This window comes from Mesoplodon densirostris, chromosome 1 (assembly GCF_025265405.1).
Source record: "Mesoplodon densirostris isolate mMesDen1 chromosome 1, mMesDen1 primary haplotype, whole genome shotgun sequence".
In the NCBI taxonomy this organism is placed as follows: Eukaryota; Metazoa; Chordata; class Mammalia; order Artiodactyla; family Ziphiidae; genus Mesoplodon; species Mesoplodon densirostris.
Window position 1 is genome coordinate 68,712,217 of NC_082661.1, and position 12,685 is coordinate 68,724,901.

General features: G+C 41.9%; 1 protein-coding gene across 1 annotated transcript in view; it reads left to right on the forward strand.

Annotated features, from left to right (window-relative positions):
• The window catches only part of CLNK (cytokine dependent hematopoietic cell linker), a 137,718-nt gene that overhangs the window by 35,897 nt on the left and 89,136 nt on the right, over positions 1–12,685 (forward strand). Inside the window, exons 4-5 of the mRNA XM_060096120.1 lie at positions 1,821–1,849; positions 11,685–11,722. Of these exons, the coding sequence (XP_059952103.1) occupies positions 1,821–1,849; positions 11,685–11,722 (67 nt within the window). The remainder of the gene's footprint in view (positions 1–1,820; positions 1,850–11,684; positions 11,723–12,685) is intronic.

Genomic DNA, 12,685 nt, shown 5'->3' on the forward strand with positions numbered 1-12,685 from the left:
TCTGCTCCTTCCTGACTGATATACCGTTAATTTCTGCAGCATCTCAGGCAACTTGAAAGAGTGCCAAGAGCTAACCACAAAGCATCCCAGACGGCAGCTGCAAAATTCCTCCAAAAGCATGACTCTCCACTGCCTGCAGGCAAGGGCCCCAGGAGGCAACAAGGATCTGAGGGTCCAACAGGCTGGTGGCAATTCTCTTGCTTCCCATGGGACTGAGCAAGTCTTGGAGCCCTCTGAGTCCTCCGTTTCCTCGTCTATAAACTTGGGACAGGGAGAGCTACCCAACAGAATCATTTTGAGTATGAACGTGGTGAGCAGAGAGCAACAGTCTGAGCTGGAAGTGGGACTCGTGGGCTGTGGTCTCCTGGTGACTATTCCCTCCTAGTTTAACTATACTGTGCCCGGTGTCGCAGCCACCAATGAGGCCTCATAAATATTTACACCGGCGTGTGTGTTGATGCTCAATTAATTGCTCCTGTGATGCACTCTGAGAGCCTCAGAGGATAGGTGCCATGCAAAGGGATTATTAAAGGCACAAACAAGTAAGCTCACAGAAGCCGCATCCTTCCGAGCTTTCCATTGCCCCAGGGCTTTTCAGATCATTGCCCCAAATCTAGGGGAAATGTGCTTTCAAAATCACACTGTCCAGGACGTCCCTGGTGGCGCAGTGGTTGAGAACCTGCCTGCTAATGCAAGGGACACGGGTTCGAGCCCTGGTCTGGGAGGATCCCACATGCCGTGGAGCAACTAGGCCCGTGAGCCCAAACTACTGAGCCTGCACGTCTGGAACCTGCGTTCCACAGCAGGAGAGGCCGCGATAGTGAGAGGCCTGCGCGCCGCGATGAAGAGTGGCCCCCGCTTGCCACAACTAGAGAAAGCCCTCGCACAGAAACGAAGACCCAACACAGACAAAAGTAAATAAATAAATTAAAAAAAAAAATTCACACTGTCCAAGGAGGGATGTGGCAGCCAGGAGAAGATCTCATTGGTCTTCCCAGAAAACTTACCACCGAAGAAATGCAAACGTCCCAAAACCATTTGAAATAAATAAATAAATAATAATTAATCTAACTAGGCATCAGGGAAGTGAAACAGATAAAATAAGGAATCAAGTAGCAAGTAGTAAAAGTTGTTTTAAATGGTCGTGGATTTAATGGTGGTAAGATATGTTGAGATGGTCACTTCACAGTCTGTAGATAGAATATAAATTCATTCAACCCATCCAGAAGGCACCTGAGTGATATGAAACAAGGGGCCTAGGAGACCCACATTATCATTATCAGACACCTTCATCGCAGTTGCACTTGATGGAGTCTCTCCATGGAAACACTCAGAGATCAGATTAAAAATGATATCATGTTGCAGCAAGGGTACACACTGCCACATGATTTACAATTGTAAAAATGAGCAAGAACCTAATTTCCCTCTCCAAAAATCACACAGCTGATAAATACCATGTTTTCGAGTAACAAAGATCTACAATGCATTTTTAACATCAGGAGCCTATACATTCTTTTATATTATTTTTAGACATCTGTATATTGAAATACATGAAGACATCCTCATACACACATGCACATATGTGCCTGAGACTCCGAAATATCACCTGTGGTATTGACTGTTATTTTCTTCTCCATGAATTTTTCTATTTTCTATGTTCTCTGTAATGAGATGTTCCTTTCGGTCTAGAACAGCACAAACATAAAGGAAGTGTCCCATAAGTTGATTTGTGATCTGCCTTTGATGACTACCCACTCCTCTGGGGAGGATGATGAATCGCTTGCAGCTGACACTTACCTTGGTTCTCTTTTCTGCCCTAGGTCATGGCCTCAAATCCATAGTGTCACAGGTGAGTCAGGGCCCCCCAGACACCTAAGCAGTGGGAATGTTAGCAGGAGTCTGTTACTCTTCTTTCCATTCTTTTCTGTTTTTCTTTGGATAAAACTATTGGCTGGTTCAAGGTTACACTGGTGACTTAGGGTCTTTCCCTCTGGTGGCTCCCAGGCTGGAAGTGTGTGACATCCACAGCTTTGGAGGCTAGCAGATGACGTGGGAATCCTGGCTCCCCATTTCTTAGCTGTGCAGCCTTGGATAAAGCACAGATCCCTGTGGGCCTGAGTTCCTTCAACTGAGAAATGGGTATAAGTCTGCCTGAATGCCAGTATTGTGGCTACTCATTAGTGTTTGTTCAACTAAACTGTACATAATAGGCTCCTCCCAAAATATGTGTTGAGTGAGTGAATGGGTCAGAAACCACATTTTATGCTTCTCCTGCATCTCTTTTCATAGCCTAGTTCCTGTTACTAGACACAGAGTAAGACGCCATTAAAGTTTGAATAAAGTATATACTTACTTTATAAAGTAAAATAAAATATACTCATCTTGGAGTATTATTATATCAAGGAGAGTCCCATAGGACTAACTAGAAAACTGGTGGCTAGAAATAATGACTGGAATGAGACATAAAAAAAGAGAAATAGGGAACTCCCTGACAGTCCAGTGGTTAAGACACTGTGCTTTCACTGCCACAGGCCCGGGTTCGATCCCTGGTGGGGGAATTAGGATCTCACAAGCTGTATGGCACTGCCAAAAAAAGTAAAAGAGAGAGAGAAATACAGGAAGTGTGCAAAGAAGCAATAGATGCATTGGAAGTGATGTCATCAGCAAATCAATTCACAAGATTCATTATAGCACATGTTGGAGAATATAAGCAGCACCCAGCCACCCAGCATGGCTTGCACAGCAGCGAGGAGAAGGAGGAAAAAGCAAAGTCAATGCTGCAAGTATGAATATAAATAAGAAACAAACGAGCACCCAGCTCTAATCCCTCTTGCAGAACATGTTTTTCTGAAGCTTCTCAGGTCCTAAGAAATGTTACATTCTCTCAAGGTAGATGTTTCCAAATTGTACTGAGTCCTTGGGGTCAAAAGTACCCCCCCTCCAACTACTTGTCACTTCTCAGACCTTCCTACCATCCACTTAAAGTCTTGGGGGGACTGTAGAGAATTCTAAAGGGGATGGTGCTTGGAAATGAGGTTGCTAACCTGATTCGGTGACTGGTGAATTATAAATGTGACCTGTACCCCTCCCCCTTTGGGCTCGTTCTCCACCTGCCTTAAGGTAGAAAAAAAACCTGACAGGTGGGATTCCATTTCATTAACAACATTCTAGAGACACAAACAGGGAAAAGAAAACAAATCAAAACCCCCCAAAAGTCAATTGAGATAAAGCTGCCCAGACCTGCCCATAGGCACTCAGATCTGTAGCCTGACAAAAATACTTAGCAAACCACACCACCCCAGCCTATGCAAGCTTAGGCACCAATGCCAGTGTCTACTACACTATAATAAAATTGATATAATTAAAGATGCACATGATGATTTACATAACAGACTGCTCATAGTGGTGCTATTTATAACATTCCCAGATACTTTAAAGTTGTTTGCAATTTTTTATCATGGGATTTGTTGAAAATGTGGTAGGGCATCTAGATGAAAGAATACTACATAGCCATTAAAAATGATGATGTTGAAGCATATCCAATGATGTGTATGTTATAGCATGCTATTATATGAAAGGGCAGCAAGAAAACAGTGTGCATACATTTTGATCGTATATACGTAGATTATATCATGTGTGTATGTGTTGTTAGTGATTTTCTGTAATCAAATATTTATAGTGGTTATCTTGGTATGGGGACATTATAGTGATTTTTATTCTCCTCTTTTTTGCTTACCTGTATCTTATAATTTTGCTACAGCAGCATTTTTTTTGTATACTAAAAACAATCTATCAAAAAAAAAATCTCTAGGCCTGGAGAAGACAGACATATATTCAAACTTGGACAATCTGTCAATACCAACATCTTCTATGAAGTTGATATATAGAGAACAGGGTCATGTTTTTCCATAAAGTAAACTCGGGAGATTTTCTCCTTCCACTTAATAAAGAATGAAATTGAGAAGATAGCCCTCTTTAGAAAGTGAGGCTTTCTGTCTTAAGTTACCACACACAATAAAAACTGATAAAGATGTATATTGGTTGACTCAGACAGACAAGAAATTTCATTTTGTCCAGGAACACTTGTTTTGTTTTGTTTTTTCCTAAGGAAATCAATCTTTTTTTTTTAACTTATTTATTTTATTTATTTATTTTTGGCTGTGTTGGGTCTTTGTTGCAGCACACTGGCTTTCTCTAGTTGCAGCAAGTGGGGGCTACTCTTCATTGCAGTGCACGGGCTTCTCATTGCTGTGGCTTCTCTTGTTGTGGAGCACAGGCTCTAGGCGTGCAGGCTTCAGTAGTTGCGGCGCATGGGCTCAGTAGTTGTGGCTCGTGGGCTCTAGAGTGCAGACTCAGCAGTTGTGGCACATGGGCTTCATTGCTCTGCAGCATGTGAGATCTTCCTGGACTAGGGCTCGAACCCATGTTCCCTGCATTAGCAGATGGATTCTCAACCACTGTGCCACCAGGAAAGCCCAGGAAATCAATCTTAAACGTTGGTTTTTCCCACTTCTAAAAGAAAAATTAATACAAATTTTAGGACTGGAGAGAGGAAAGGCGGGTATGGAATATGTGAGCATCCAGTGCCTCCTTCTGGCCATTTCTAGATAATTCAGTACCTGTGTTAATTTATCAGAGGCTGGTTCTCTCCAAGATGTTGGGGAAATTGGTGAACAGAAACAAATTGAAATGTTAACAGTTGAATTGCAGGGAAAAGGTGTCCAGTCCACACAGTTCTTATAAGCACAAGCCAGTACTCAAATCATCTAAGGTTGATATGCCCAAGGATTTACAATGTCTTCACAATTCATCATGTATCAGAATGACAGCAGTGAAAAATGCGTATCATCAAGCCCACGCCAGGGTTTATGCTTTGGTAGAGCTATAGTGACGCCAGAGAATCCTTACCTTTAACATGATAATTCTAATTCAGGTAGTTCTAGGACAGTCTTTTGAGAATCACTGGCTGAAGCAAAAACATATATAGATAGGTGGATGGAAACTATCAAAGCTGTCTCCACCAAGAGGCAGCTGCCTTAACTATCACCATTCATTCATCCATCCATCCATTCATTCAACCAACTGTGGTAGTTTCTTAAATGTGACAGACACTCTAACCAGCTTTGGCCACAAGCTTTTAAAAAAGGAAATAAAAATGAAAATTTCTGGGGACTCAACTAGTCTGAGATTCTAAAACTGTGCTTTACAGATGAGGAAACTAAGAACTAGAAAAGGGAAGTGAATTTCCAAGAGCCATTAGTGAGAACATTAACCTGTTCTCCCAACTCCCAATACATGCTTCCCATGTAACTCTGAGTTTAGACTATTTGTGACTTGGAATTCACAGTTCATAATCTTCAGATCAAGAGACTGTGGTTCAGTGAATAAAACCAAAATTCCCAGAAGTGCTAGATGACTGAGCTGGTAGATAGGTAGATAGATAGATAGACAGACAGATAGATGATAGATGACAAATTCAATATATAATAGATATATAACATACATATATTATATGTGTGTATATATATTCTATATCTCTATTTCTGTCTCTTTCTTTCCCTTCCTACTTCCCTCTTTTCTTCCTTTTTCCTTCTCTGCTCCCCTTGACTATACAAGTCATAGTCAAGGCTTATTGCACATCATAATCCTTTACTCAGAGACAGTGAATGTAACTCTAGGCAAGTTCCTTCCTGCCTTTCCCTATAACCATGGATTGATGCCAAGCTGAAGATGTTCTAAAGTTTGGGACCTGCCAGGGTAAAGAGTGGAAACTATCCTACTCCTCACCATAGTGAGAGGAAGATCAGGCCGATGCCCTCCATCCCCAAATACTTCCAAGTTTTTAAAAGATAAAAATGGAGAAAGGCAGCATCTTGTAGAGGAAAGAACCAAGGGCTGTAAGTGTGGAGCTCAGAGTTTGTATACTGGTTCTCTCATGATACCAGCAAGCCCTAGGTCCTGTGAATGAGAGAAAATGAAAAGAAACTAACATATATGGAGTCTCTACTTTGTGCCAGACATTTTATAAACTTATCTAATTTAGTTGTAAGGTACAGATTTTATTACTCTTGCTGTATAGATCAGCTAAATGAAGCCCAAGTGAAGTTAGGGAACTTGTAAAGACACCAGTAGTGTAGATCTCAGATCCATCATAGCACACATGTTAAGTTAGGCACCAAATATTGTCAGCCTCGGTTTTCTCAGTTATTGAATCCCAGAGCTTCACGGCTAGAAGGGACCTCAGCTTGAAGAACACTTCTGAAGAACTGACTGGTGCTCGTCAACAGAGTTGAATGTTGGAAAAGGCACATACTTTGAAAATGGGCACTAAATAATGAACAAGTTCCTAATATAGATCTGAAGATCTAAAGATCTGGATTGAGTGAAAAAAAATTTGGCCATGAAGTTGAGCTTGAAAAGACATGAAACACAGAACACAGCAATTCCTTAGTGGTGCACTGAGCCAAGGAGTTATTTATTTACACTTTTCAACAGCTATTTGGGGTAGATACTCTTATTCCCACCAGGCTTACAAGCTTGCCTGGCCAGAAAGTGAAACAGCCAGGATTTGAACCCAGAACTTCTCATTCAGCTTCTGTGAAACATGTGTTCATGCCTTTGATCAGAGTCTCTGCTATATTATTGGTGAGCACCAAGGCTGATAAAAAAAAAAAATAAGGCTGCAAGACACTTTAAAAAAGAAATCGTGGGGCTGAAACATGACAAATGTTTATGTATATTTTTTTTATGTAAGTCAAGTCCAGAGGCAAGCAGTCCAAGGCTGTTTGGCAGCTCTTCTCCTCAGGGTCCTCAGAGGCCCTGCCCCTCCTGCATCCCTCCCTACCTCTAGTTGGCCTCCATACCATCACCTAAAATAGTAATGTCTGCGCTCTGGGCTGCAGGAGGGAGGAAGGGAAGGAGAAGACGGAATTAATCGTGCACAATAATTTCCCTCAAGAAAGTTTCCTGGAAATGGTGAGTTGATTTTCCACCTCTTCCATCAACCAAAACTTGAACTCATGCCCACATGAAGATTAGGACAGGTAATAAGGACTTACTCAAGGTGGCCACGTACCCAGCCAACCAGGAGGAGTTCTAGTACAGAGAAGCAAGGGAAAATCCATATGGGGAGACACAATGGTCTCTGCTCTGGAGTACTTAGTGACGGGAAGTTGGGATTCACTGGCCTCTTGCTTTTTTCTACATATTTATAAGTCCAGCTGGCAGCCTCTGGAATTGGAAGCAACCCTAACCCTCACCATTCCTCTCTCCCCCTGTGCCTCTCCCTCTGAAGTTTCATGACTGAAATGAAAGCAGAAGCTGGTTTTGCTTGGGGAACCTGTCTGGTTTAGAAATACAATCATCTGAAAGGCCTGTTAACTCATTTCACTTCCTAGAGAAACAGAAAGTTCTAGAACTCTGCAGGCTTCCTACTTCTACCCTCCTTCTCACACCAGGGAAGCATATTCTCTTCATGGGACTAGTTCGGGATTTTCTTCACCCATGCCTATCCCATGGTAATAGCACTTGTGTGCTCAGCCAGCTACCCTGCCCCTTTAAAAGTACTAAATGGGGACGTAGACAAGGCACCAGCCTTGCACCTCCAGGGGCTTAAGTTCATGGAAGTGTTTGTAAGTGAAAATAGCCTGAGAGTCTCTCTTCCTCACTTTATTTAACTCACATGGTTCACCTTCCACTGGACAAGAGTGGGAGCTTCTATGTCACTAATTCTCAGACTTCTGAGACCAGAATAAATATCACCATAGGAGCTTGTGTAAAATGCAATTGATTTGTTCTGGGACCCAAGTTTGCTTTCTTCCTTTTTTATAAAGCATCCAAGATGCCAATGTTCAGGGGACCTAAATTTGATGGGCATTGGTCGTACACCTTTGTCACACCTCTGCAGGCATGAGGTGTCCATGTTCATGACTAAAGTCTGGGGTAATTGCTTCTGCCAGTCAGGAAACCCCCTGAGCTTTACATGACACATATTCATCTTCACTTCCCTCTTAAAACTAACTGTTAGGGAAATGCTGCCTTTTGTAAAAAGGTGTTTCCTTGAGGGTCATGCAGAAATCAGTTGTTCTCTGTGGCTGTTTGGTTCCAGAGGGTGATGAGGGACCCTCCACTGTCACAGCATCACCATCACTCTTCCAAGATGGTGATGTGGAAAGCTACTAAGCAGTTTCCCTCATCTTTCTAAAAAATGGCTCTCTCTGAGAAGCCAATCTATCCTTCAGTTCCAGGAAGACTCAAAGACTGGGAAGAATTTGGGGGACTGTTACTATGGTGAGGATCTGGGCCCAGCAAGAAGGAGCACCAATCTCAAGTTCACTCAGCAAGGGAGGGGATCAGGTTCTACTGAAAGTTCTGTCGCTGGTTCCAAGTTCTGGGTGTTCCCACAGCTGACTGTTCATTTATTGTCACTTACCATACACAGGGTTGCAGGAATGATCAAGAGCCTGGAATCTCACCACTGCCTTGGGGGAGACAGGCACCACCGTCTGTAACTGTGTGATACATTCGTTGGCTTGCTTTGTTCTTACATGCTAAGGAGAAGCCGAGCAGGGTGTATTAATCAAGGAGGACAAACATCTATAATGCATAAACTACAAATGTTAGTAGTTTAATAAAACAAAGGTTTATTTCTTGCTCACATCACAATCCAATGTAAACTGAAGGAGGTCTTTTTCCAAACATTCATTTGGGATTCACTCTCCTTTTACCCAGTGGCTTCCATTATCCCTGAGGGCCTTGGGGTCCTCTGTCTCTGGCCAGCCACTGAGGCAGGAATGAGAGGTGGAGAGTCAAGCGGGCTGGCCTGGAGTGGAATCCATCACACCTGTCTCATGCCAGCGTCCATAGCTCCATGCCAAGACCGCCCAGTGCAAGGGACGCCAGGAATTGTGCGCCAGCCGAGCGCCCACAGGAAGAGGAAAGGGGGGTTGGTGAGCACACAGCATTCTCACCACTGCCAGGCGCCTGAGCTAGTGATGACCGGGGCAGGAGGGTGCTCCTTAATTTTTAGCTGAGATTGGTAGTCAGGGAGGCTCCTCCAGAGGAGATGACATTTAAGACACAGTATGATGGATGAAAAGTATCCAGGCCTGGGCAGAGCTGAGGAGAGAACTTTCTGGACTAAGGGACACATGCGACATCTCTGAGGTACCCGTACTAGATAAACTTAAAAAGAGGCTGATATGGTTAGAGCTCAGAGGAAGAAGAAACTAGAAAGAGATGAGATCAGAGACAGGGCAGGCGGCCGGCTGTGCTGGCCTCTGGGAGCAACGGCGGGGAATCTGGACTATGTTTCATGGGCCCTGAATGACATGTGCTGATTTACTGTTTTAAAACTATGCTTTTAAAATTACATTTCCAAGACTCTGCATTGTTTATAACACAGGTAGGTACTGAGGGAGCTCGAGATAAAATATAATTCCTTCCCTATAGAAGGGTAGTGGACTTAAACAACAAAGAGGTAATCAGCGCTGCTTCTTTTTATTTGCGTAACGGTGAGTAAAACAGAAAATGACGGATCTAACTGATTCAGTGAGATTACAGTGACCTGTAGTGGTCAGAAAGGGAAGCCCCAGGAGGATCTCAAAGTTTACCGAGCATTTTGGAAAACAAAATGGAGGAGGCAGGGACTCCAGGTGGAATCAACACAAGCGAAGACCCAGAAGTGGCACGTAGCATATTTGGGGAATCCAGGAGGGTCTCAGATTGCAATGCTGCTGAAAGAAGAGATCCCCACAGCTCTCCATGAGAATGTGGGTATAATGACTATATTCAATGAAACCAATATCCTAAAATGAAATTATATTGAACCCTGAATTAGACAGTGGAGCTGCTTTCCTAGATCACAAGTGCCAGAGCGGATCCCCAGTAAGTCTGTGCTCATTTGTGCCTCCCAGACCAGCTGGTGTTTAATGGGTGACATTATTAATTTAACTCAATTCATGAGAGAGTACAAATTGCTAAAGGGCTGGAAAACCTGTAGGTTTCTCTGCCAGGGATCTCACTATGGGTGTAATTGTACTGGGACAGGGAGATGTTATTAGTGCCCCGGGTTAGTGTTTGCTGCTGGTCCTACCACCAGAATAGAATGTAACTGGTGGCAGGTGCAGACAGGATACTCCTCCTCCTGGCTCATTATCTCAGGAGATTAGCTCTGGCTTAACACTTCCCCCATGCACTGGTCCTAGGCAAATTCCATAGAATTGTGTTTCCACTGAGCCAAAGTTTCATTAATTTATACATTATACCCTACAGGAGACTTTGGCATGCTGGCACAAATTCACAGCTATTAATTTTGTATTTTGGTATGGGAAGAGAATTCAGGGTGAAAGGACAAAAGTTTAAGAACGTGATGAAGCCAGACCAAAAGGTAGAAATACACATCATACCATGGTCCTCTGCACTATTTGGACGCAGGCTAGAAATTTTCCCTGAGAGTCTTAACAGCTAAAGGAGGAAGGGAAATGTGATCTCTTCTAGGATTGATGTTTTCCATTAAATCAAAGCAAAGAAGTGTGCAGCTTCTGGTCCTGAGACCTACTAGAAACTTCTCGTATATGTGCTAATAAAGAGAACACGATAAGAACATTTTCTGCCTACAGTGTTCCTAAATTCAGACTAACAGCATGAAATTATACTGCAATTTAGGAAAATTAAGTGTATGAGGAAGGAAAAAAACCTGCAGGTCATGTGAGCAATTCTTTGGTGGTTTTGCATAATCTGAGGGTAAAATGTAAAACATCGAGCACTGAGTACACTAGATGACCTTCTGGCCATCTTTCATAGAACAAGTCCAAGGGAGGAAGTTGAGTGTTGAGAAACATCTGCTGAACAAGATTTATTCAACAAACGCCTATCAAGAATTCATTTGGGGGGCTTCCCTGGTGGCGCATTGGTTGAGAGTCTGCCTGCCGATGCGGGGGACATGGGTTCGAGCCCTGGTCTGGGAAGATCCCACATGCCACGGAGCGACTAGGTCCGTGAGCCACAACTACTGAGCCTGCGCGTCTGGAGCCTGTGCTCCGCAACAAGAGAGGCCGCGATAGTGAGAGGCCCACGCACTGCGATGAAGAGTGGCTCCTGCTTGCCACAACTAGAGAAAGCCCTCGCACAGAAACGAAGACCCAACACAGCTAAAAATAAATAAATAAATAAATAAATAATTTTAAAAAAAGAATTCATTTGGTCAATAGGGCCCTGCACCTCAAGCCAGGCATAGATGAATAAGTAGATATGGCCCCTACTCTTAAAATATGTAGAGTCTGTTCAAGAAGACAATGTGTGGACACATTATTGCAAGTGCAACGTGTGCCAGAGGGCAAGGGGAAAACACATGTGGTCATTGGCTGAGATGTTGCTGAGTCATTACTTTGGGTGCTACTGATTGGGGGGCGGCGTTCTTTCTAACATTGTTTCTCTTCCAGTGAGAAGGCTAGCTTGCTGTGGAAAGGCTTCTTAGTTGGGATTTGATTCTCTTTCCTCCTTTTCCATTACCCCTGTTATGTAAGAGCAGCTGATAGAATGAGAAGCATGGAAATGTGCACTTCATTTTGAGCAATTACAGTCAAGAAAAATTAATTGAAATGAGCACAAGATTTCTGGAGAAAAACAAGGGCTCAGTCTTCCCAGCGTTTTGCAATAACATTTTGGTCTCTTTTTGTTGGCAGGCCAGTACCAGACTATTAATGAGCCTCTTCTTGACGGCGTAAGTCAGCTGCTTTCCTTACCTATTTTGTCAGTGTTTGATATTTACAAAGTAAGTGGCTTTTTTCAAGGTACTTAGTGAATTTAAAACAATTAAACTTTTCCAAATGGCATAATTCCCTGGCAGAGAAAACTGCATTTCAGTTCTTGCGTAGAAAACTGTATTCCTACAATATATGTAAATCAAATCATCATGCTGTATGTCTTAAACTTATACAGTGATGTATGTCAATTATTTCTCAGTAAAACTGGAAAAATAAATAAATATTGAGGCATTAATATAGAGAAAGAGAAAAACATTATATTTCCATTCCTCAACTATACAATAAAGACAAAAATTAACTCACAATGGCTATTGTGAAGATTGAATAAGGTGAAAATACCAACACATGGTGCTGGCAAGTGTGTGATGAGAAAATCACTTCCTAAAACTCATGGTGAAATTTTAAATTGCAAGAAACTCTTTGGAAAGCAATTTCATAATATTAACTAACAAATATAAAAATGTCCATTTTCTTAGGCCCCGTAATTCTATGGTTGGGAATTTAAATTAAAGAATTAAGCTAAAATTTGGATTAATATTTAAATACTCATCTATATTTTATAATATATTTTAAATGGCAACACACTAGGATCATGCTAAATATTCAATAATAGAAGAATCATTGAATGTATTATGATATATTCATATTATGAAGTCATTAATAATATTTACAAAGAAGTTGAATGACAAGAAAATTTTAAATTTATAACATGAAATCAGATATCTAATACTATAAATAATGTAATTGTTAAATTATAATTTACATAATTTGAATACTTTTAACTAACCTATCTATAGATGATAAATGGGATAGATAGAAATGATAGAGATAGATAGATGATAAATATATGATAGATAGATAGATAGACAGGATTTACCTGTAAAATCATTGATTCTTTACTATTTGAAAGACTACTTTAA